Genomic DNA, 27,459 nt, shown 5'->3' on the forward strand with positions numbered 1-27,459 from the left:
TACAGGCATGAGCCACTGCACCCGGCCTCATGATTTAATAAACGATTAGATAACTGTCTTCTGAGAAAAAGTATGATCCCACTGTGCTGGTATTTCTGAAGATAAACATATCTTTGGAATCAAAAGAAGCCACATTTTTAATCAGTAACAGGTAGCAGTATGATAAATCCTCAGTTAGCCATTGGAGATTCTTTTTTGTAATTATGTGTTTTGATAAATGAATTTTATTACAAATAAAGAGAAAGACTAATTATTGTAACTTAAAATGACACAATAAGACCAGCAGCATTTTTTACTTTAGTCTCCCAAATACACCATTAAATCTTCATGCAGTTGTATATTTAATAACCCATATCCAAAAGAAAGAAAAATCTATCTTCACCCTATTCCTAATTACTTTTCTATTTTTTTTCTTTGCACCTGAAACCGACCAAATTCTTGGAATGTTTTCTGTGATGATTCCTTTTCTTCTCTCTTAAATATATCTAATTTTTTGAATAGGTAATATTAGTAAAATATTAGTAAAAATTAGTAAATATATGCTCTTTTTGCTTAAAAATTAGTAAATATATGCTCTTTTTTTGCTTAAAAATTAGTAAATATATGCTCTTTTTTTTTTTTTTTTTTTTTTTTGGAGACATAGTTTCCCTCTTTTTGACCAAGCTGGAGTGCAATGGCACCGTCTAGGCTCACTGCAACCTCCACCTCCTGGGTTCAAACGATTCTCCTGCCTCACCCTCCCAAGTAGCTTGGATTACAGTTGCCCGCCACCATGCCGAGCTAATTTTTTTTGGTAATTTTAGTAGAGACAGGGTTTCACCCTGTTGGCCAGACTGGTCTTGAACTCCTGACCTCAGGTCAGAGATTCACCCACCTCGACCTCCCAAAGTACTGGGATTACAGGCATGAGCCACTGTACCCGGCCAATATATACATATTTAAAGATACAATATAGAGTAAAGTTGCATTACTACCCTAGTACCTGCCATTTGCCCAGTTTTCAATGTGCCCCCCATCACCAACACAAACATATAAGCACCCCCTCTTATTAATATCTTAGCATTCCTGTACGGTTTCTTTGTGCATATTAAGTAAATGCAGTAATTCCCCCTTTTGAAGAGGTATGTTCCAAGACCCCCAAGTAGATGCCTGAAACCTCAGATAGTACTGAACCCTATATACTATGCACAGGTTTCTTTTTCCCTCTTCAGAATTTCAGGTAGAAGATTTGTTCTTACTGTAGATCTTAGCAACCTCAGCATGATTTGTTTTTTATTGAGAACTTACACCTTTTCATAAAAAGGAAGTATTTTCCTGTTTCTTTTGGCATACTCAAATTTCCAGCATCACTACTCTTGCACCTTGGGGCCATTATTAAGTAATGTAAGTGTTACTTGAACCCAAGCATTGTGATACCATGATAGTCAATCTGATAATCGAGAGGATCCCATAAGGAATGGGTGGATAGCATATGCAAGATACGATGGACAAAGGGATGATTCATATCTTGGGTGGATGGAGCAGGATGGTGCCATATTTCATCATGTTACTCGGAACAGTGAGAAATTTAAAATTTATGAATTATTTATTTCTGGAATTTTCCATTTAATATTTTCAGGCCATGGTTGATTGGGTAACAAGCTGTGAAAAGTGAAACAAGGGGGGGCCATTGTGTGATAAGATAAAAATAATTATCTCTTCCTTTTTCTACATAAAAGTAAAGTGTATTAGTCATACAATTACTGCTTTTTTACTTTTTGTTTTCAGAGCTTTGTTAGCAAATAGAGTCTCCTCAGTTTTTTGTGCCAGCCACCTTCCGTTTTTTGAGACGGTGTCTCACTGTCTTGCCCGCTAGAGTACGTGGCTCATTCTCAGCTCACTGCAACCTCTTCCTCCCAAGTTCAAGTGATTCCTACCTCAGCTTCCCAAGTAGCTAGGATTACGGGTGTGCATGGGCCACCACATCTGGCTAATTTTTGTATTTTTAATAGAGACAGGGTTTCACCATGTTGGCCAGGCTGGTCTTGAACTCCTGACTTTAAGGAATCTGCCCACCTCAGCCTCCCAAAAGTGCTAGGATTACAGTCATGAGCCCCATGCTCTTCTATCTCCTGCTAATTAATACTTTGAATCAGACTTCTCAACATCCTTCGTGAGACCTCGTTTCTTCTTTGCCTTTGTTAATTCAGGATACCGTCTGTACTGGGTGTCTGGGTTGATACCATCTGGGCCTTACTGCCAGAGCTTTCCGTTCTACTGTGTATAGATAGCATATGCACATAAATATAAACCTGTAGAAAGAGGCACAGTGCTTAAAGAGAACCGTTGAAGTCCTAAGCAGATAAGTGGGAAAACCAAGGACACTAGCTTCTGTGTCACTCCTTCACTGTCTCTAGGGGTCCAGCTTCCAGCTGGCAAACATTTCAAATGTGTGTACTTTCTACATTCCGTCTTATACCCAAAACAAACGTTGGCATTACTGGGATTAGGCAGTTTGTGTTGTAACCATCTTGGGTTCCACAGTATCTGGCAGATAGTTACCCAAATGTTTATTACATGGGTATGTCATGCTGTCTGGCTGGTTCTTTATTTACTGTCTTCCTTTCCTTCTCCCATAGCCTAACTCTGAGCATTGTTCAAAGCTCTCTAATTGGCCCTTGATTCTTTGTGTCCTCACTGTCACTGCCCACAAAGAACTCAGCTACTCTCAGCATCTCAACTACTACATTTGTGGATGTTTCTTAACACCTCTCTTTCATTTTATTTTCTCTCATTTTCAAAGCTTTAACGTCTACCTCTAACATATTTGCTATTATGTACTAGGTACATTTATTATATGTTAATTTTTATAACAAAGTACTATTAAATCTGTTATATAGATGAAGAAACTTGGGTTCAGAGGGATCACACAACTACTTAGGGACCCGGAGCTAGTAAATTGAAGACGTTACTTGAAGTCACTGCACTTGATTATTCCCTGACTCCTCACACTCAAAACCTAGAAATAATGTAAGCATTAGGAAGTGTGAAGCTTTGTTTCTGTTATAGTTGACTCTGATGTTGGGCTGTTTTCTGTACCTGTATTTCATCATTTAGAAATGAGTGATTTAGGATTTGGGATATAAATCTAGGATTGCTTATAGGATAGGATCTATCAGCCAGTTCTATACTTCCAAGAACCAGGGCTGTTTCTTCTCTACTTAGATATATTAGTAGAATTATCCTACATGCATGTGCTGCTTTTATTTGATTAGGATTTGAATACTAAATCAGTGGATTTAATATGGGAGATAAATTATTCTGTCCTCAAATAATGTAAATTTTTTTTTTCTTAAAATGTGTTTGCATTCTATTAAGGTTAATTTTTGTCCACTGACTTAATGATTTTTAAACAACTGTACAAAATGGATTTGTTTAAGAAAATTTCTTTCTTAAACTTTAGGTATAACCTAGAAAGACATGAGTTGGTTCATTTCTTTCTCAATTATTTTTCTAAGTCTATAACCATTGTTTCTATCTTATACAATAACTTTACAGTACTAATGTGTTTTTAATCATGGCTGGAGAACTATTTTGAACTATCTTACCTTATGGCATGGTGTATTCATTAGTAAAGAAATGTAATGAATACTTTAAAATAGTCTACATTTTATCTCTAAGTATATTCGTATATTCATTTATTTATTTGGTTTTTTTAACATGCATTCTAAAATCGGGTCTGATTTTTACCTTGAATACGCTCTGTATAAAGGTGGCTTTTCTAACGTATATATAAAATGATGTTTATTTTGTTTTAAACAAAAAAACTAAGACTTTATTGGATAATTATATCAATTTAAAAGGCTAATTTTGTTTTATATTCTAAGGGTAATTTTATCAGCAGAAAGTATAAAAAAGTTATTTTTCAATTGTCATTTATCCAATTTGGATTATATATAACTACTATTTCAGGAGATTTATTAAAAATATTTTATGTACAATATTTCAATTTATTTTTTTCTTCTTGTTGCAGGAGCTAGAGTTAATGCCAAAGACAGCAAATGGTTGACACCTTTACACAGAGCAGTTGCATCTTGTAGTGAGGTATGAAATTTCTCTTAGTAAATATATTGTATATGAAAACATTAAATAGGCATACCTGTGAATCCATATGCAAATTCTATGTTTTCAAAAGAAAGAAAAGCTACTGAGATACCTCAACTGGTCATTTTACTTTAGAATTTGTACAAAACAAGTTAATTGTTTCATTTCTTTTGTTGATAGGGCCTCTTGCAGTCTGAAATAGCAGAGAATAGAAAACCCTATCTCTGTCTCTTCTACAAGAGAGATCATTTTTCTGTCCTACATAATCTTCCTCAGGGTTTTTCTCTACCTGTTTACAATAGTCTGTTACAAAAGTTACACTGATTGTGATCAAGAAATAATCTCATCAATGTATAATAATTAATTGAAATGTTACTTAGCTAAACACTGAAATTAACTTCAAAACCATTACTTGATTGCATATTTTACCAGGTATAAATATATAACTTTAAAATGTTTGAGAGGGATTACAAGGAAGAACAGTTCCTTCTTGTTTACAGCCCTGTATATTGTTTGCTTGTCAAGATAACTGACATTTTTAGAAAATGTTCACTATTTGCAAGATATTTTTATATTTTTCATATCTTTTAGTCCTGAGGACATCTTTGTGAGATAGATGTCTTGAGGAAACTATATAGTTAATGATTCATGAAAAACTACTCAGCTGTTAAGATGGGACAAAACCTAGATCTTCTTTGTTTTTGTTTTTGTTTTTTTTCTGTTATTTTACTTTATAATGTGTATTCAGTGCTTTTCTAAAATGCATTGTGTCCAAAGCACCTCTTTTACATACTTTACAGTAGTTGTAGCTTGTTGCAAAGCTTAAAAAATAATTTAAAATACAAAAGTATGTGATAGTATAAGTTTATGTTCATCTAGTATTTCTTTAGTTATTCAAATTGTGAGGTTAAGAAAGGAACTCCTAAGTGTAGCTACTGGGGACTATGTAGTTTGGGAGGAGGAAAGGGAACTGTAACTAGCGCCTGAGGACAAACTACAGAGCTTCTGTCTCTTTGTCCTTTTCTGTATTCCTCATTGTGAGCTACATCTTGAACCCAGAGCAAGAGCTGGGCAAGTGAGGAGACATAAAGGTGAAATGTGAATGGGAAGGATTACAAACCCTGTAGTTAACAGAGACAATCTATTAGCTGTAGCCTCCTAGTTAGGAGAAGAAGGGAGGGGACAGTGGGTGCAACTGAACACACAACCTAACTCTGAACTGGGTCCTTGATGTGCTATAGCTTATGAACTTATGGAACTTAGATTTGGAGACACTGGCTTCAGTTATTACGTGAAACTTTTCAGCTGCGCGATGTTGGACAAGTCTAGGAATTATAAAAACTAAGATATATTAGCCAAAATACTTTGAATTCTGAAATTCCATTGTAATGTTATTAATTTTGTGGTTAAACCTCCATAAAGATGTTTCTTTAAATAAAAGCAGTTAAGATAAACATTACTGTTATCGGAAAAGATTAATGTTAGCCATACCTACACATTTTGTATTAAGACTCTTGGGATTGTGGCTATTAAAATAATGGATTTTTAAGAGATTAAGTCGTAAGAAGATACAATTTATATATTTGCAGAAATTGTAAAACAGACCAAAAATTACTAAAGAAAAATTAACATTAGAGGAAGACAGCAAATTCTGCCAGAGACTTAATTCCTAATTTTTAAAAACTATGTGCTCAGCCTGAATTTAAGGGCAAGTTGTAGATTAGAAAGCAAATAATCCTAGTAAGTTTCTTAATTCTACTCTTCAATCAAAAAATTACAAGACAAATCACTAAACAGAAACACAACCAAGAACCCTCAGAGTCTACTTCATTCCCCTGCTACCTCCACTGGAGCAGGCGCTAGTATCCACAGCTGTGGGACCTGAAGACAGATCACATCACAGGACTCTTTACAGACATTCCCCAGTACCAGCCCGAAGCCTAGTAGCTCCAGTGGGTGACTAGACCCAGAAGAGCAAAAACAATCACTACAGTTTGGCTCTCAGCAGTCCCCATTCCTACGGGAAGTGGGCTAACACCACATCAAGGGAACACCCTGTGGGACAAAGTAATTTAAACAGTAGTCCTTGAATCCCAGATCTTCCCTCTGACATAGTCCACCCAAGTGAGAAAGAACCAGAAAAACAATTCTGGTAATATGACAAAACAAGGTTATTTAACACCCCCAAAATATACCAGCTTACCAGCAATGGATGGCAAACCAAGACGAAATCTATGAATTGCCAGAAAAAGAAGTCAGAAGGTTGATTGTTAAGCTAATTAAGGAGGCAGCAGAGAAAGGTGAAGTCCAACTTAAATTAAAAACGTGAGATAGAATATGAAAGGAAAATTCTTTAGTGAAATAGGTAAAAACAATCACAACTTCTAGAAATCAAGGACACACTTAGAGAAATGCAAAATGCACTGGAAAGTCTCAGCAATAGAATCAAACAAACAGAAGAACTTTAGCGCTTGAAGACAAGGCTTTTGAAATTAACCCAATCCATCAAAGACAAAGAAAAAAAATTCTTTTTAAATGAACAAAGCCTCCAAGAAGTTTGGGACTGTGTTAAATTTCCAAACCTGAGAATAGTTGGTGTTCCTGAGGAAGAAGAGAAATCTTAAAGTTTAGAAACTATATTTGAGGGAATAATTGAGGAAAACTTTCCCAGCCTTGCAAGAGATCTGGACATACAAATACAAGAAGCTTAAAGAACACCTGGCACATCACAAAAAGATTATCACCTAGGCACATAATCATCACGTTATCTAAAGTCAAGATGAAGGAAAGAATCTTCAGAGCTATGAGGCAAAAGCATTAGGTAGCCTATAAAGGAAACACATATCAGATTAACAGCAGATTTCTTAGTGAAACCCTACAAAGCTAGAAGGGATTGGGGTTCTATTTTTAGCCTCCTTAAAGCAATTATCAGCCAAGAATTTTGTATCCAGTGAAACTAAGCTTCATAAATGAAGGAGGATATACAGTATTTTCCAGACATATAAATTCTGAGAGAATTCACCACCACCAAGCCAGCACTACAAGAACTGCTAAAAGGAGCTCTAAATCTTGAAAGAAATTCTTGAAATACTCCAAAATATAACCTCCTTAAACCACAAATCTTACAAGACCTGTGTAACAATAATACAGTTTAAAAAGAAAAAAAAAAAGGTATTCAGGCAACAAATAGCATGAGGAATAAAATAGTGCCTCACATCTCAATACTAACATTAAATGTAAATGGCCTAAATGCTCCACTTAAAGGATACAGAATGGAAGAATGGATAAGAATTCACCAACCAAGTTTCTGCTGTCTTCAGTAGACTCACCTAACACGTAAGGACTCACAGAAACTTTAGGTAAAGGAGTAGAAAAAGATATTCTATGCAAATGGACACCAAAAGTGAGCAGGGATCACTATTTTTATATCAGACAAAACAAACCTTAAAGCAATAGCAGTTAGAAAAAACAAAGAGGGCCATTATATAATGATAAAAGGACTAGTCCAACAGGAAAATATCACAGTTCTAAATATATATGCTCCTAACACTGGAGCTCCCAAATTTGTAAAACAGTGACTACTAGACCTAAGAAATGAGATAGCAACACAATAATAGTGGGGGACTTTAATACTCCACTGACATCACTAGACCGATCATCAAAACAGACAGTCAACAAAGAAACAATGGACCTAAACTATACCCTATAACAAATGGACTTGACAGATATTTACAGAATAGTCTACCGAACAACTGCAGAATATGCATTCTATTCATCAGCACATGAAATGTTCTCCAATATAGACCATATGATAGGCTGCTCAACAAGTCTCAGTAAATTTAATAAAACCTAACATATATCAAGTACTCTCTCAGACCACAGTGGAATAAAATTGGAAATGAACTCCAAAAGGAAGCCACAAAACCATGCAGACATGGAAATTAAATAACCTGCTCCTGAATGATCATTGGGTCAACAAGGAAATCAAGATAGAAATTGAAAAATTCTTTGAACTGAATGATAATAGTGGCACAACCTATCAAAACCTCTGAGATACAGCAAAAGTAGTGCTAAGAGGAAAGTTCATAGCATTAAATGTCTACATCAGAAAGTCTGAAAGAGCACAAATAGACAATCTAAGGCCATACCTCACGGAACTGGAGAAACAAGAACCATCCAAACCCAAACCCAGCAGAAGAAAAGAAATCATAAACATCAGAGCAGAACTAAATGAAATTGAAACCAAAATTAAAAAAAAAAAACTAGAAAGATAAATGAAACAAAAAACTGGTTCTTTGAAAAAATAAATAACATTGATAGACCATTAACAAGATTCATCAAGAAGAGACCATATATGCTCAATTAGAAATGAAATGGGAGATATTACAAATGATAGTACAAAAATACAAAAGATTATCCAAAGCTAATACGAACACCTTTACACGCATAAACTAGAAAACCTAGAGGAGATGGATAAGTTCCTGGAAATATCCAACCTGCCTAGATTAAAGTAGGAAGATATAGAATCTTTGAACAGACCAATAACAAGCAGCAAGATTAAAATGATAATTTTTAAATTGCCAACAAATAAAAAGTCCATGATAGATTTACAGCTGAATTCTATCAAACATTCAAGGACGAATTGGTACCAGTCCTATTAATGCTATTCCAAAAGAGGCAATCCTACTTAAATCGTTTTCTGAAGCCAGTGTCACCCTCATACCAAAACCAGGGAAGGACGTAACAACGAAAACTACAGACCAATATCCCTGATGAGCATAGGTGCAAAAGTCCTCAACAAAATATGAGCAAACCAAATCCAACAGCATATCAAAGAGATGATCCACCATGATCAGTTGGGTTTCATACCAGGGGTGCATGGATGGTGTTATTAACATACCTAAGTCAGTAAATGTAATACACCACATAAACAGAATTAAAAACAAATATCACATGATCACCTCAATAGATGCAGAAAAAGTATTTGACAAAATCCAGCATCCTTTTATGATTAAAACTCTCAGCAACATCAGCATAGAAGGGATATACCTTAAGGTAATAGAAGCTATATATGACAAACCCACATCCAACATTTTACTGAATGGGAAAACTTGAAAGCATTCCCCCTGAGAACTAGAACAAGACAAGGATGCCCACTTTCACCACTTCTATTCAAAATAGTACTGGAAGTCCTAGCCTGAGACATCAGACATGAGAAAGAATTAAAGGGCATCCAAATCAGTAAAGAGGAAGTCAGACTGTCACTGTTTGCTGATGATATGATCGCACGCTTAGAAAACCCTAAAGACTCATTCAAAAAGCTCCTAGAACTGGTAAATGGATTTAGCAAAGTTTCAGGATACAAAATTAATGTACACAAATCAGTAGTTCTGCTATACACTAACAGCGACCAAGTTGAGCATCAAATCAAGAACTCATTCCCTTTCACAATAGCTGCAGAAGAACAGTAAAATAGCTAGGAGTGTACCTAACCAAGGAGGTGAAAGACCTCTACAAGGAAAGCTACAAAACACAGATGAAAGAAGTCATAGACGACATAATTAGAAACACATCCCATGCTCATGGATGGGTAGAATCAATGGTGCAAAAATGACCATACTGCCAAAAGCAATCTACAAATTCAGTGCAATTCTCATCAAAATACTGCCATCATTCTTAACAGAATTAGAAAAAAAATTCTGAAATTTATATGGAACCAAAAAGGAACCTGCAGAGCCAAAGCAAGACTAAGCAAAAAGAAAAATTCTGGAGACATCACATTACCTGACTTCAAACTATACTACAAGGCCATAGTCACCAAAACAGCATAGTACTGGTATAAAAATAGGCATATAAAGCAATGGAACAGAAATAGAACCCAGAAATAAGGCCAGATACTTAAAACCAACTGATCTTTGACAAAGCAGACAAAAACAATGGGGAAAGGACACCCTGTTCAACAAATGGTGCTGGGATAATTGGCAAGCCACATGTAGAAGAATGACACTGTATCGTCATTTCTCACCTTATACAAAAATCAACTCAAGGAGGATCAAAGACTTAAGTCTAAGATCTGAAACCATAGAGATTCTAGAAAATAACATCAGAAAAACCCTTCTAGACAATTGGCTTAGGCAAAGACTTCGTGACCAAGAATTCAAAAGCAAATGCAACAAGAACAAAGATAAATAGATGGGACTTAATTAAACTGAAAAGCTTCTGCACAGCAAAAGAAAACAGTCAGCAAAAGCTGGGCGTGGTGGTTCATGCCTGTAATCCCAGCACTTTGGGAGGTGGGCAGATTTCACTTAAAGTCAGGAGTTCAAGACCAGCCTGGCCAACATGGTGAAACCCCATCTCTACTCAAAATACAAAAATTAGCCAGGCGTGGTTGCACGCGCCTGTAATCCCAGCTACTTGGGAGGCTGAGGCAGGAGAATGACTTGAATCCGGGAGGTGGAGATTGTGGTGAGCCGAGATTGTGCCACTGCACTCCAGCCTGGGCGATAGAGCAAGACTCCATCTCAAAAAAATAAATAAATAAAATAAAATAAAAAAGAAAGAAAACAATCAGCAGCATTAACAACTCACAGAGTAGGAGAAAATCCTTGCAATCTATACACCTAACAAAGGAGTAATATCCAGAATCTACAAGGAACTCAAACAAATCAGCAAGAAAATAAAGAATCCCATCAAAAAGTGGGCTAAGGACATGAATAGACAATTGTCAAAAGAAGATGTACAGAGTGCCAACAAACATGGAAAAATAACATCACTAATTATCAGGGAAATGTAAATCAAAACCACAAAGCGATACCACCTTACTCCTGTAAGAATGGCCATAGTCAAAAAAAATCAAAAAATAATAGATGTTGGTGTGGATGCAGTGAAAAGGGAACACTTTTTCACTGTCAGTGGAAATGTAAACTAGTACAACCACTATGGAAAACAGTGTGGAAATTCTTTAAAGAACTAAATCTACCATTTGATCCAGCAGTCCCACTACTTAGGTGTCTATCCAGAGAAAAAGAAGTCATTATAAGAAAAAGATACTGGTAGGCCGGGCGCGGTGGCTCAAGCCTGTAATCCCAGCACTTTGGGAGGCCGAGACGGGCGGATCACAAGGTCAGGAGATCGAGACCATCCTGGCTAATGTGGTGAAACCCCGTCTCTACTAAAAATACAAAAAACTAGCCGGGCGAGGTGGTGGGCGCCTGTAGTCCCAGCTACTCGGGAGGCTGAGGCAGGAGAATGGCGTAAACCCGGGAGGCGGAGCTTGCAGTGAGCTGAGATCCGGCCACTGCACTCCAGCCTGGGCGACAAAGCGAGACTCCGTCTCAAAAAAAAAAAAAAGAAAAAAAAGAAAAAGATACTGGTACACACATGTTTATAGCAGCACAATTTGCAATTGTAAAAATACGGAACCAACCCAAATACGCATCAATCAACGACCTGATAAAGAAAATATGGTATTGGCCAGGCACGATGGCTCACGCCTGGAATCCCAGCAGTTAGGGAGGCTGAGGTGGGCAGATCACCTGAGGTCAGGAGTTCAAGACCATCCTGGCCGACATGGTGAAACCCCATCTCTATGAAAAATACAGGTTAAAAAAAAAAAAAAAAAGCCAGGTCTGGTGGTGCGTGCCTGTAGTTCCAGCTACTCTGGAGGCTGAGGAGGATCGCTTGAACCTGGGAGGCAGACGTGGAGGTGAGCCAGGATCGCGCCATTGTGCTCCAGCCTGGGTGACAAACGTGAAACTCCATCTAAAAAAAAGAAAGAGAACTAAAAATTACAAGGCTATGTAGTATTGATACTCTTTTGCAGGATTATGAGAAACAGCTATAAAATGTGGCCATTCCGAAAAGATACAACTTCTCTAAACACTGAGTATCATTTTTCTTTTGAAAATAAAGTCTCCTAACTAGTGAAACTGTCAGAAAACCTATTCAATAGTGTCAAGAGTATCACTTTCACTATCGTTACTTATTTTCATTTAAGTCCTGAGAGCAAAAGTAGCTATGTTTATTACATTTAACAGAAAATATAGCTATGGCCACAGAGAGATGGGTTTTTCACTGATGGCTTTGGTTTATATTTTTGAGATACCATGGGAGAACTAAATCCTGTGCAAGCTGATTGGAGTGACTGTTTTCTAAATTCTCGTAAGGACAGAATAGCTAGCACAGTGGTAGATGCATAGGAGAGAACTTAATTTAGCACATACAGTACTACCTTAAGGGCTTAATTATCTCACTGAACCTATGTTAAGAGAGACTGCTTCAGGTTAAATATCCCAGACACCCCAACTCTCCTTCAGTGACATAGTTTCCACACTACCTCCTACTAGCTGGCTGTCTCAGTGTGTCTCTACTACTATGATTTCTGACTGTCATTCTTTAAGAGTAGCATGTAGTTCAGCTCTGTGTAAATGCTGCGGATTTTTCTGAATAAATGGATATCCGAGTATTAGGAGTTGGGTTTTTGTTTGTTTTTGGGTGGGGGTGTGTGTGTGTGTGTGTGTGCGTGTGTGTGTGTTAAAAAAGCCAAATCACACTACTGGAGAGCATACAACTTACATTTTAACCTAATCAGGAATTACATTTTAGGTCTATCAAGATAACTGAGTTTAAATTCTATTATCACATGAGATATTGTGTGGTCTCTCCAAGCTTTGTGTTTATTTGCAAATATGTTAAGCGCTTGTTTTTCCTGTACTTTCCTTCAAATCAATGGTAAGAAATGCTAAAAAAGATAAAACCAAAGGGGAAAACTGGTACTGTGAAGCCTCTTTTATACTGACCCCAAGGTAATAATAAATACTCTCTGAGTACAGTTGTTTAACCTTCAGTCATTATCCTGTATTTCATAATTCGTTTGAATTAATGTCATGGAATGTTTACTTTTAAAAAAATCGAGACACACAAGCAGCATTTCTTACACATACTGTGAAAATTTAGAATTTAGATTACTATGATAATATTTTTTGTTAATAAAATCATCTGTGCCTTTGGTTATCCCAATATTATTTTCTATGTGCTTATGATGATACACTGATAATATGATGTAGAATTATCCTAGGGTGTGAAATCAGGCTCTTTGATTTGTAGTTCTAGAAATTCACCTCTTCTTTTTTAATGTCTTTAGCCTTTAGGGATTTTCTTCAGTTTTCTCTGATTTTTCAAAGACCACTGCTATTGTGATCTGACATGTATTACTCTGAGTAGGAAATAATGGGCTCAGGGTTCACACCTTGATCTGTCTTGATACTGTAGTGTCTTAATTGCTATGTTTATTGCCTTATTTAGGTGCCCACTTACCTCCACTCACCTACTATGAACCAGATTTGTTACTGCTTTTTAATGAAACAAAAATGTAGAATTGATTTTCCTGTTTTTACTAATGGAACATAAGTATTCCCAAACTTTCCAGAAGCTTTAATGTTTGTATTGTGAATTCCAGAATGGGAGTGAATAAGGCAAGGCTGACATCTCTAGTATTCTGTGTTTGCCCAGTTTATCCAATTACAAATTGTTCATTTTATTTTAAATTATTTGTTATATCCACTAACATGCCTACTAACATTTCCCAATATAGTGTTAGTTTTAGATCCCCCAAGTCACAGTGTACTCTTCTCAGAGGTGAGGATCAGGAATCTTGATAGTGTTTATACCTTGTTTTCCATAATTTTGTGAGTGTTCTGTATCTATTCTTCTTTCCATATTCCTTTTTAAATTGAAATATAACTTACAATTAAAATGCACCCTTAAGTTTTGCCAAATGTATACACTTGTGTAACCTTTATCCCAGTCAAGATATAGAAGATTTCTGTTACCTGGCAAGTCCCCTCATGTCCCTTTTCATTCAGTCTTCCCTGTCCCCAGAGGCAACTGGTGTTCTGATTTCTCTCAGCATAATTTCCGTAATTCTAGAACTTTATAAAAATGGAATCATACAATATGTATTCTTGTGTCACGACTTCTCTTGTTCAACGTTTTTGAGATTTATCCATGTTTCATGCATTATTGGTTCATTTTCATTGCTGAGGAATATTATAGTACAGATATACTATTTGTTTATCCATTTTTCTATTCATGAACATTTGCATATCTGGTTTTTGGTGGTTAGGAATAAAACTGCTATGAGCATCCTTGGATGGACTTTTTAAAATTTTCTTTTGGATAAATCACTGTTGTGGAATTGTAGAGTGATAGGCCTCCATATATCTTTGATTAGCTGGCTGACTTCCTTCGCAATTTGATAGATAACTGGGCATCTCTTCAGTCTTTTGCCAACCCTATTAAGTACTGGTGCGATTTCCCATGTTTCAAACAGTTCCGACTACTTTTTATTTCAGAGGCCTAAAATGGTATGGGTGATTCATGGCTAATAGTATTTTGTTCAGTCTTCCTGGATGCTCTGTATATTTATAGCTATTTTCACTTTCTAACACTTTTCATGTACATTAGTTTATTGTGCTTTATAGCATACTTGAAAAGAGTGGTAGCAGATGTTATTTCCCCCACCCCCATCTTCTTTGCAGATAAGAACATTTAGGGTTAGTTTTATAGGACTTGAATAGTATGCCTTGTAAATAATAGAATTGACATGAGAACCCATATTCTGTTTTGGTTTTGGTCGTTTTCATTTTCATATGTAGTTTGGCATTCATTTACCAAAAAGTAGGATTATCACTGAAAGGAGAAAAATTTTGCTGAGTTTAGTTCTGATTATATTGGTTAATGTTAAGGCCTACTGAATTCCTTGGAATTCTGCCATGAGTCCAATTTAGAGAGGTAGTGTTGTGAGGTTTTCCATGCGCTTCTGGGAGATAAATCCTTTGGACAGTAGACTCTTAAATTGCCTTAACTTTCTCTCTCAGCAGCACTGCAAAAACAACTTCGTATATGTTGTGTCTTTTTTTTTTTTTCCTCCATGAAATCAATCCTAGTGATTTTTCATTTTGTAAAATATAGCCTGTATAATACATTGAGTATGTTTTTAATTTTTATATATGCAATGTAAAGTAATAAATATATTACTTAAAATTGTTCAAAGAGCCAGGCGTGGCTCTACAACTGGCTCACGTTTGTAATCCCAACATTTCGGGAGGCCCAGGCAGGAGGATCACTTGAGGAGTTTGAGACCAGCCTGGGCAACATAGCAAGACCTTGTCTCTACAAAAAAAATAAAAAATTAGCCAGGCGTGGTGGCATGTACCTGTAGTCCTAGCTACTCAGGAAGCTAAGGTGGGAGGATCACTTAAGCCAAGGAATTTGAAGTTACAGTGAGCTATGATTGCTCTACTGCACTCCAGCCTGGGCAACAGAGTGAGATCCTGTCTCTTAAAACCAAAAAACTATTTATTCAAAGTATAAATTGTATCTTGTTACCTATAAGAATAAGATATAAGAAATGAATTTTTTTGAATAATAGTTGTTAGTATTTCTTCTTGCATATTTTGATAGGAATGTTTATGCATTTAATGGTAGGGTAGGGAAAGGGAATATTTGATCTTGATGCATCTTATATGGCTCTGAGTACTCTGAGTATCGCCTTTACATTCAAAATGTTTTGTTTCCTTGGGTAAATTCCTACTTGTTTATAGTGAGTTCTATGAGAGCTTTTTTATTTTCTTCATATGTAGATTTATACACAATACACAAAAAATGTAGATTTATGCACATATATATTTATACACAAACACATGCACACTATATATAGAAATAACTTCTGAAACTCTTACTCATTTGTCTTTTATAACTTTTATCTTCATATGTTTTAGGAAGCAGTTCAGGTACTTTTGAAGCATTCTGCAGATGTTAATGCTCGAGACAAAAATTGGCAAACCCCTTTACATATAGCTGCTGCTAATAAAGCTGTAAAGTGTGCTGAAGCTTTGGTACCTCTTCTGAGTAATGTAAACGTATCTGATCGAGCAGGGAGGACTGCTTTACATCATGCAGCTTTCAGTGGACATGGTGAGGTAGGTGGCATTCAGTGATTTTTCTCTCCTTCTGTCCACCTCCCCCCACCCCCCAGTTATTAAAGAACTTGCATTTTTGCATAGTAAAAGCATACAAAACTATTTTTCTTTCTCATTTTTGTCTAATTTTGCCTCCTTTTATAACTTTCTTAAGTTTAGAAATGTATTTAGTAGATACTACTTGTGCACAGTCAACCTGGGGTGACCAAGGAGAACACTGCCAACTCTTCTAACACAACAGGAAAAGTATGTTCTATTATTGTGAGAGGAAAAAATATGTGAAGACAGAGATATGTTATTGTTCTTCCAGAAGTACCAGAAGTAGAGTAAATAGCAAAGGAAGGCAGAATTTAGAAAACATGCTTTTTAGTAGTTTATTAACATTTAATCAAGAGAATTCTTTAGTGACAGAACCATCAAAACAATTTAAGAAAATTGCTATTTAGTTATCTTACACAACAAATGTTGTCTGTGGCAGGTGTTGTCATAGCAAAGGTTGGAGTTTATGTGTATGCTGAAGATTTGTAGAAGGTAACAGAAGAACCTTTGAAGCCAACTTGTCTAGTCTTTCATTTTTGTTGCAGGGATAGGAACTCATAGGTAAAGTAACATTCCCAAGATTCTGTGGCTGGGAGCTAGTGGCTGTCATGTCTTTTTCAAAGTAGTTCCCACTTCTCTACAGAGGATATATTCGTGGACCCCCTATGGATCCCTGAAACATTGGATGGTACCAAACCCTATAGATACTATGTTTTTTTTCTATACATACCAATGATAAAATTTAATTTATAATTTAGGCACAGTAAGAGATAATAATAATAAAGTGGAACAATTTTAATACAAGTTACATGAATGTAGTCTGTCTCTCAAAATATCCCACTAACTGCAGTGTAGTCACCTATTTTCAGACTATGGTTGATGGCAAGTAATTGAATGCAGAAAGCGGAACTGCAGATAAGGGGAGACTACTGTACTTCTCTGATTTTGCAATATAAAGAATCCTTAACTGCAGTTAAGGTTTTAGATGTATCCCTATTTGAAATCTGCAGTAGCCTTCCAGTGGAGAAATTATCGTAAATATGGTTAGTTGCAGTTACTATTTTTGGTACACACAGACTATGCAGTGACCTTCAGGTCTAATTATATGATAGGCACTATGTTTGTGTTTGAATTAAGTTTAAGACATTTCTAGAATGAGAATGCACTTTTAACATTTTGGACTATGAATAGGAACAAAACCTCTTATTAAATATTCAACCTTAGACTTTCCAGATTTGTATTTAGTTCATAAAATACCAAGGCGCAAAGTGGCATCCTAAGAACGTACTGATGCCTGACTTCAGTAGTACCCACAGTTAACCGTTTTTTCATATATTGTCCTGTTATGTTAAATGACCTTCAGTATTTAGTCTGGCTCCTTCTGTTCAGCAACTGCAGAAATTTAGTGCCAGAGAAATTAAGATAAGTAACTGTCACAAATGTACACTCATAGACAGTTGTGCTTCACAATTTTTATGACACCGTGTTTACTTTTATTCCAGATGGTCAAACTACTCTTGTCTAGAGGTGCCAATATTAATGCTTTTGACAAGAAAGATAGGCGTGCTATCCATTGGGCAGCATATATGGGTATGTACTTTTTAAATTTAGTTTTTGGTATTATAGATTTAGAAAAGTTGTACATTTCAAGTTCTTGCTGTTGATATAACATTTGTCTTTAAGGGTACTGAAAAGCTACACAGTATCTGAGTTTGATGCCCAGGTAGAACAACCCTGGTAACGGGGGAGGTTTGGAGTGCACTGGGTCCAGTTCATCTAAAAGCTGTTTGAAATTAAATCCATTTACCTTTAAAGGAAGAGACGTCCCAGACACAGGCTAGAGTACATAATTTAGGACTGATGTTTACTAAAGCCCATTCTCATACCCATTTTTGTTTGTATGAGAATATTAAGGTAAAAGTAACAAAGATACATTAAGAAGCCTATTATTTTGGGCCAACCAGTGAATTAAATATGTGTTATCATGTTTGATTTCTATAATAGTAACTTTATAGAAAGAAACTGGGGCTTGGAATACAGACTTTTCTGCTGTAACCTAATATATATGTTCTTGAAAAATCTTACAGTCTGCAAAATTGTACTCTAAAACTAATAGAGCACATGGGAATAATAGGCCTGGGGTAGACCACCCAAAACCTATGCAACTGTGACCACAGCATTAACAGAAACATTAACTGGTTCTTGCAGAGCCCGGGAGGCAAATCAGCCTATCACAGGATATTTTAAAATGCACCCAAAAACAGCAGAATGGAAATGCTCGCTTCTGGTTGCTAAAACTGCAGAGGAAGGTAGATCTCTAAGTGTAGCGGAAGTACACCTTGCCATAAATCCTTTAAGTCATATAAGGCTGGGGTTGTGCCTCTGGGAAGAAGCCATAGATGTAGACATTCATTTTTCAAGGTTCTTAAAACAGCTGAAAGAACTCACTTTGCAGCCATAGAGCTCAGGGCTTTTTTTCTTCCTGCCAGAGGTTATAATTCTGTGCTTCTGCTCTTTTAACTCCTGGGTGGGAAAAAGCGCATATGAACTGACATGTTTTCTGTGTAATACTTGTATCATTCCCTGATTCACCAGTCACATTACCTGATTACACAGACATCTAGCTAACCACTTTTCTTAGAGCCATAGCTTATCCTCATTACTTTCTGTTCTTAGTTTTGTCTTTTCTTGACTCTCATTTAAAAAATAAAAGATTAACAGAAGATTGAATAGAGGAATTTTAACTCAAGAGCTATATAGTCCATCCCTCATATATGTGGAGGATTGGTTCCAGGACCACCTGCTTATACCCAAATCCTTGCATACTGAAGTCCCACAGTCAGCCATGGGGAACTCATGTGTACAAAAAGTTGGCTTTCCAGGTATGAGCATTTCACATCCCCTGAATACTGTATTTTGAACCACATGTGGTATTAAAAAATCCATGTATAAGTGGACCCATACAGTTCAAACCTTTGTTATTCCAGGGTCAACTGTATAATATGTAAAATAGATACAAACCAGTTATAATACATTCTTTCTAGATAGGTAAGTCTATACCTATATGTCTGTATATATCAAACCAGTTATAGATACCCACAGGACCCCAGGAAGTCCTATACCTATAATGAAAACAACCAAAAGCAGTAGAATTCTTTTTTTTTCTTTTTTAAGAAAAGTTTTGAAAATCATTATTCAATTTCAGTATAGTTACTCTGAAAAAAAATTCTACATAGGTATGCTAAATTGAAGATCATGATATACAAAACCCACTTTCATTACCAATAAAACATTTAAAATAAGGTGTCAACACTGATTTTTTACAAAAGCAACAGCACTCATGCATCAGATACTGTAGCTTATCTCTCTCCTTTGTATCAAAATTACATTTTGAGAAATGATATCAATTGAATACATGAAATATTATAACTGAAGATTAGTCACATAAGGCATGATTAATTTTAAGAAATGATACTTAAAACAAAATGCCTTCACTATTTCTAACAGTGTGTCCACAGAAAAGAAAAATATAGTCAAAATTAAGCAGATAAATGATGAAGTTGGGAATACACGGTGATATGTCGTTTTTCGTTCCTTTTCCAATCAGCCCCAGAGGGCAATCGCAGATCAGCTCAACACAACCAAAGTGAGCATGGTGATTTCCCACTCTTGCTTATCCCCATATGACAGTATTTCTCCTTTGGAAAGGTTCTTCAGTAGTTCGTAAGAGTATTTCAGAGGTCCAAGGTGAGCAAGAAGCTGAAGTAATCTGTAGTTAGCAAACAAGTAATACTGCAGATGTGTTTTTGCTTTTTTGTTTTTGTTTTTGAGACAAGAGTCTTGTTCTGTCGCCCAGACTGGAGTGCAGTGACACGATCTCAGCTCACTCCAAAGTCCACCTCCCAGGTTCAAGCAATTCTTGTGCCTCAGCCTCCCAAGTAGCTGGAATTATAGGCACCCGCCACCACACCTGGCTAATTTTTTTGTATTTTTAGTAGAGACGCGATTTCACCATGTTCTCCAGGCTGGTCCTCAAACTCCTGACCTCAGGTGATCGGCCTGCCTCTGCCTCCCAAAGTGCTGGGATTACAGGTGTGAGCCACTGTGCCTGGTCTGGAGATGTCTTAAAGCAGCCATCTCCTTTTTCTTCTAATACTTTCCACATATCTGCTACAAGGATTTGGGCTTGTTTGTAAAAAGAAACTTTTTTCCCCTCAAATGTGAAAAAAATGTGCCTCCAGACGTTTTCAACAGAATATTCCTGGATTCATCAAGAATCCAATGCCACTCTTCTGTCAAAGGCATGAGAGGAAACGTCTGTTTCAGAATGAAGTATGTGCCGAACTTGATCTAGGGTTACTGTGGCATAGTATGAGGTACTAGTAGTTGGTATCCCTTTGCTGAGGGATCTGTTAACTGCCGTGACTGCAGGGACCAATACCATATGTTCTCCCCAAAAGCAGGACTTTTGCTTGTCCTGCTCTGACCAAATAGGAGATAAGGTTAAGTATGTCTGTCATTGACTGTGGTCTTACCAGCTCCCCTGGGATTGGGATTTAGCTCATGAAGCATCTTCCACCTCTCCACATAGAGCTCTGGTGTCTTCACCTTGGCCAGCAGCAGTTCTGCCACCCTGTGTATGTATGCCTCTGCTTTCAGTGAACACATCCCAACTGTTTTCTGCAGTGAATTTATTTTAATTCCCTGGGTATTAGAAGACAGTGCATTCTCCCCCTCCCCTTTCAGACCATGGAGTGATGCTTTTGACCTCCACTGGGGCAAACTCTCCTTTCTAAGCGGGCAACATCCCCAGTCCCTCTGTACTTCAGAATTTTCTACCCACTGTGGGATCATCACCCTAAACAGGGGTCCCGCTTTCTGCGGGAGTAGCACTGAGAACTGAGCGCAGCTAAGGTACAGCCTTTCTTCCATCACATTTGCATGACTAGGAAACTGTAGACACCATGTAGCCATGCACTGGGCAGAAGCCCGAGAATCCATATTGCATTGCAGTTCTGACCTTTAGTGTGAGTGTAAAGGAAGATTAAAAAAGGAACATCCTTTTCAAATGTCCACCCCACCTTTTTTTTTTCTTTTTCTTTTTTTTTTTTTTTTTTTGAGACAAAATTTCACCCTTGTTGCCCAGGCTGGAGTGCTGGAGTGCAATGGCGCGATCTCAGCTCACTGCAACTCTGCCTCCCAGGTTCAAGCAATTCTCCTGCCTCAGCCTCCTGAGTAGCTGGGACTACAGGCACCTGCCATCACACCCGGCTAATTTTTGTATATTTAGTAGAGATGAGGTTTCACCATGTTGACCAGGCTGGTCTTGAACTTCTGCAAATGTCCCTATTTTTAAAGCTGAAAGCTTGGTGCATGGTGGTTTACACTAAAGATATGCGCTGCTAGTTATGTACTGGGCCATTTTCTTGTGTTAATTGAAGGTAATATAGCCAAAAGCAAGTTCCCTATTGCATCCTAAGGTCCCTTTCTCACAGCCTGTAGATTTTCATCTCGGTCTTTCTGAATATTCTGGTGTGGCTTACTCTTCAAGACAGGAACAACTAGGTTATGTGATGTAAAACTGTACATCTTACGTTAAGAGGCTTACATGTTAAGCAGAGTGCATCACGCCTTTTACCTACTAAGAATTAAGCTTGGCTAAACAACTGTTTTCATACAACTGAAGGTCAGGGGGATTTTGCAGGTTACCTCTAGTTGAGCTCCCAGAATAGTTGAATGTGTGTATTTCAGGGGGGCCAGAATGGCTTTGTTGTTTCTCACCCGCTAAGTGTCACTTTAGGCCTCTCAGTTGAGGTTGAAAAGGAAATTCTGTGTTTCTTGGACCTCACCACAAGTTTTAGTTTATTTTATGCTACTAAAATTAAATGTCCTAGACTGGGTAATTTATAAATAACAGAAATTTATTTCCTCACAGTTCTGTAGGCTGGGAAGTCCAAGATCAAGGCATTAGCATCTAGTGAGGGCCCTCTTGAAGCATCACATTGTGGGGAGTCAAACTCATCTTTTCTAAGTCGCTCACTCCCAAAATAGTATTGTTTGTTCATGAGGACAGAGCCCTTATTGCCTAATCACCTCTTAAAGTTCCTACCTCTTAACACTGTTGCCTTGGGGATTACACTTCCAACATATGAAATTCGGAGGACACATTTAAACCATAGTACCATATAGCACTGCCCATTTAATTTGTGAGCATAACCAGGCAGAGATTTATAATTACCCTTTTTGTGTCTCTTCCTTCCCTTAAGCACAGAATAAGATGAATACCGACATATAGCTTCTAAAACTGTTCAGCCATTTTAGGAATACAGGATTAAAGAGTTAAATATGTGAAAGTAAGAAGCTATTGGCTGGTCACTGCTGTTACAGACAAACCTAAAGTACAAGCATTGTCACCTCTAGGTTATATTCAGAGAATTCATCAATGTTAGTGTAAGAGACATTGGGGATTATGTGTAGTCTTGTAATTTATTTATCCCAGTTTTCCTTATTAGCCCTGGCCTTCTATTTCCTGGTTGAGGCTCCGTTAATTTCCTTTTAGGCCCTACCTCTTATACTTAATGCTATTGAATTATTTGTCATTGTTCTGTAGCACCCCACCTCATCTCCAAATGAACTGATCATTTTCTTCTTCCCACCTTGTGCTTGCTCCTGCCATCAAACTTTTCAAGGTCCCTTTACATGTTCATTTTTACTGTTGCTTTCAGTACTTTTAGAAGTTTAGCCTCAGTTACCAAGTTTAGCCTCAGATTACCTTATTATGATGACTTTGACACAGAAGGTACTGAATAAATATTTTTTACCTTGGGCTGGGCATAATTGCTTATGCCTGTAATCCCAACACTTTGGGAGGCCAAGGTGGGAAGATCCTTGAGCCAGGAGTTGAAGATCAGCCTGGGCAACATAGCGAGACCCTCTCTCTACCAAAAAAAAAAAAAAATTAATATTAGCTGGGTGTGGTGGCACACACCTCACTTGAGCCCAGGAGGTCGAGGCTGCAGTGAGCTGTGATTGTACCACTGCATTTCAGCCAAGGTGACAGAGCCAAAACCCTGTCTCAAAAAATTTTTAATTGATTTTTTAAAATTAACAACTCATTGCATTATTTCTTTTCTAGAAACATAATAGTAGATATTTCTTTTTCATATTAAAATGGGTGGAAAGAGGCTGAAAATATCTACTTTAATTGATAATTTGTATATAAACAACTGAATCTGCCTGATTCTTTATGTATCTTGCAGTATCCTGGGTTAATTTTTTTGAGGGAGGGGTGCCTCTGTTTGAAAGCCTCATTTTATAATTTGTTAACTTTTTATAGAGTCATTCTCTATGAGGGGATTTTAAAAATGACATCACAAGCAATTTCTTTAATGTAACTAACATATATTGGGCGCTTGTTTTGTATGCTGCTCTTGGCCTTATGGAACATATCAAGAAGTAGAACAGTCTTCTGAAAGTATATATTTGGGGATTCATGCACAAAAAGTAATTAAAGAGTTAGTAATGATTCTGTTTAAGAAACATCACAAGGCTTATAGGGCTTCTAGGGAAGAGAGTTGATTGGGTTGGTCAGGAAAGGTTGGGTCTGACATGTTTCTTCAAGGATTAGTATAATAGCAATGATTGGGAGGAGACATCCAAGCAGAATGTTCCACATAAAGAAGGTGTTTCATGAACAAAGACACAGAGGTGGGAAGGATTGTGGGAGGAGGAGAAAGCACTGTGTAATCTAATCTGACAAATAAGTGACAAGTTACAAAAGGAGAATAGTGGTTCTCTCACCTTCCAGATACATGGCCCCCTTCCTGGCCTTTTTGTGTGGTTGGGTGGGGCCTAGGACTAGTTCTGGCTAATGAATGAAAGCAACAGTGGTCTGGGCTGGAGCATTTAATTACTGATAGGAAACGCTGCAGTCTGTTTCCCCTTCTGGCACAGTGACCAGCCACATTCAAGATGATGTCAGTTACATGAGCCTGGGTCCTTGAGTAACTGAGCAGAGCCCTCTTGCCAACCTGTTATGGTTGAGAGAGAAATAAAAACATTATTTAAGCCACTGAGATTTGGGAGTTGATTGTTAACCATCACACAGTATAACCAACCGGTTCCTCATGGTTACACTGGTGAGTAGTAAACTAAATTGGTTAAGGAGATCTGGTGGAAATTATAAGGAAAAAGAGGTTTTTGGGTGCATGTTCTAAAGACCTAACATTCTGAAGAAACAAGCCCAAGAAACTCCCAGATTGAAACAATTCCAGTAAGGCAGAGATCAGAGAGATTGTGGGGTTGGTGCTAAACTACCACAACAAAGCAAGTATCTCAATAAGGAAATCACAAAAATTTTTTGGTTTCCCAGTGCATATAAAAGATATGTTTAGTCTGCCTGCAGTGGCTCACACCTGTAATCCTAACATCTTGGGAGCCCAACGTGGGAGGACTGCTTCAGGCCAGGAGTTCAAGACCAACCTGGGCAACATAGCAAGACCCTCTCTCTACAAAAAAATTTAAAAATTAGCCCAGTGTGGTGGCATGCATCTGTAGTCCTACCTACTCAGAAGGCTGAGGTGGGAGGATCACCTGAATCCAGGAGTTTTAGGTTGCAGTGAGATGTGATCACACCACTGCACTTCAGCCGGGGTGACAGAGCAAGACCCCGTTTCTAAAAATAATCAATTCATTACAAAATATGTTTATGCTATACTATAGTATATTAAGTGTGCAGTAGCAGTACATCTAAAACAATGTACATGTCGTTTTTATTCATTTTCAGTGTTCTTGTCTTAAAAAATACGTTATTGCTTAAAAAAAAAAAGCTATCATATGAACCTTTAGCAAGTCATAATCTCTGCTAATGGAGAGTTTTGCCTCAATGTGAATGGTTGCTGAAGGTTTGGATGGCTGTGGCAATTCCTTGAAATGAGACAAAGATGTGCTGCATTGATGGACTCTTCCTTTCACAAAAGGTTTCTCTGTAGCATGGCAAGCTGTTTGATAGCATTTTACCCACAGTAGAATTTCCTTCAAAATTGGAGTCACTTCTCTAAAAACCTTGTTGTCATTTCAGCAACATTCACAGTATCTTCGGAAGTAGATTCCATCTCACAAAACCACTGTCTTTACTCATCCATAAGAAGCAACCCCTTATCTGTTCACATTTTATCATGAGATTATAGCAATTCAGGCACATCTTCAGGCTCCACGTCTTATTCTAGTTCTCTCGCTATTTCTACCACATCTGCAGTTATTTCCTTCACTGAAGTCTTGAATCCCTCAAAGTCATCCATGAGGGTTGCAATCACCTTCTTTCAAACTCCTGTTGATATTAATACTTTGACCACCTCCCATGAATCAGAAATGTTTTTTGTTTTTTGTTTTTTGTGGGTTTTTTTGACAGAGTTTCGCTTTGTTGCCCAGGCTGGAGTGCAGTGGTGTGATATTGGCTCACTGCAGCCTCTACCTCCTGTGTTCAAGTGATTCTCCTGCCTCAGCCTCCCAAGTAGCTGGGATTACAGGTGCCTGCCACCACGCCTGGCTACTTTTTGTGTTTTTAGTAGAGACAGAGTTTCACCATGTTGGCCAGGCTGGTCTCGAACTGTTGACCTCAGGTGATTGACTTCCCAAAGTGCTGGGATTACAGGCGTGAGCCACCACACCTGGCCAAGAATGTTCTTAATGGCATCTAGAATGATGAATCCTTTCCAGAAGGTTTTCAATTTACTTTGCCCAGATGCATCAGAGGAATCACTATGGCAGCTATATCCATGTCAAATGTTATTTCTTAAATAAAAAGACTTTGCAAGTTGACATTACTCTTGGTTCAGGGACAACAGAGTGACTGTTGTGTTAGCAGGCACAAAAACAACAGTAATCTCCTTGTCTATAAGAGCTCTTGGGTGGCCAAGTACATTGTGAATAAGCAGTAATATTTTGAAAGGCATCTTCTTTTTTCTGAGCAGTATGTCTCAACAGTGGGCTTAAAATATTCAGTAAACCGTGTTATAAACAGAGATGTTGTCATCCAGGCTTTGTTCCATTTTAGAGCATAGGCAAAGTGGATTTAGCATAATTCATGTGGGCTGTGGAATTTTCAGAATGGTAAATGAGCACTGACTTAACTTAAAGTCACTAGCTGCGTTAGCCTCTAACAAGAGAGTCAGCCTGTCCTTTGAAGTTTTGATGGCAGGCATAGATTTCTCTCTAGCAATGAAAGTCCTTGATGGCATCTTCCAATAGAAGGCTGTTTCATCTACATTGAAAATCTGTTGTTTAATGTAGCCACCTTCATTAATAATCTTAGATCTTTTAGATAACTTGTTACAGCTTCTATTAATACATCAGCACTTGCTGCTTCACGTTGCACTTTTATGTTATAGGGACATCTTTTTTCATTAAACCTCATGAACCAACCTTTGCTCCATCAAAGTTTTCCTCTGTAGCTTCCTCACCTCTCTCAGCCTTCATAGAATTGAAGACAGTTAAGGCCTTGCTCTGGATTAGGCTTTGGCTTAAGCGAATGTTGTAGCTGTTTGGTCTTCTATCCGGACCACTAGTACTTTCTCTGTATCAGCAGTAAGGCTACTTAGCTTTCTTTTCGTTAGTCCATTCACTGGTAGCATGTTTAATTTTCTTGAAGAATTTTTCTTTTGCATTCACTACTTGGTAACTTTGTCACAGGAGGCCTAGATTTCATTCTGTCTCACCTTTCAACATGCCTTTCTCACTAAGCTTAATCATTTCTAGCTTTTGATTTAAAGTGAGAGATGTGCAACTGTCTTTCACTTGAACACTTAGTGGCTGCTGTAGGGTTATTATTTGACCTAATTTTAATACTATTGTGTCTGAGTGAAGAGGAAGGTCTGAAAAGGAGATAGATGAGGGAATGGAGTAGTTGGAATACACATTTATTAAGTTAACCACTTTTATTGGAGACAGAGTCTCACTCTGTCATCCAGGCTAGAGTGCAGTGACGTGATCTCGGCTTACTGCAACCTCCACTTCCGGGGATCAAGCGATTCTCGGGCCTCAGCCTCCCGAGTAGCTGGAAATACAGGTGTGTGCCAGCATGCCCAGCTAATTTTTGTATTTTTAGTAGAGACAGGGTCTCACTATTTTGGCCAGGCTGGTCTCGACTCCTGACCTCAGGTGATCTACCCGCCTCAGCCTCACAAAGTGTTGGGAGTACAGGCGTGAGCCACCATGCCTGATCAGTTCACCACTTTATATGAGTTCAGTTTGTGATGCCCCAAAACAATTACAGTAGGAATGCCAAAGATCAATGATCACAGATCACCATAACAGATAAAATAATACTGAAAAAGTTTGAAATATTGGCAAGAAT

General features: G+C 37.6%; 1 protein-coding gene across 24 annotated transcripts in view; it reads left to right on the forward strand.

Annotated features, from left to right (window-relative positions):
- Positions 1-27,459, forward strand: part of ANKRD28 (ankyrin repeat domain 28) — a 191,803-nt gene that overhangs the window by 106,126 nt on the left and 58,218 nt on the right. For 17 of the 24 annotated variants that reach the window (XR_012430663.1, XR_010584705.2, XR_010584706.1 and 14 more), the window contains 3 exons: positions 4,013-4,083; positions 15,867-16,067; positions 17,609-17,696. Coding sequence is in view for 19 of the 24 variants with exons in the window: in XM_045385170.2 (XP_045241105.1) it covers positions 4,013-4,083; positions 15,867-16,067; positions 17,609-17,696 (360 nt within the window). In the remaining 5 variants the exon portion in view is untranslated. Of the gene's footprint in view, positions 1-4,012; positions 4,084-15,866; positions 16,068-17,608; positions 17,697-27,459 lie in introns of those variants that run through there. The other 7 variants (XM_045385174.3, XM_065539362.2, XM_065539361.2 and 4 more) reach the window with 2 other exon arrangements.

The sequence above is a fragment of the Macaca fascicularis genome, chromosome 2, assembly GCF_037993035.2.
Source record: "Macaca fascicularis isolate 582-1 chromosome 2, T2T-MFA8v1.1".
NCBI lineage: Eukaryota > Metazoa > Chordata > Mammalia > Primates > Cercopithecidae > Macaca > Macaca fascicularis.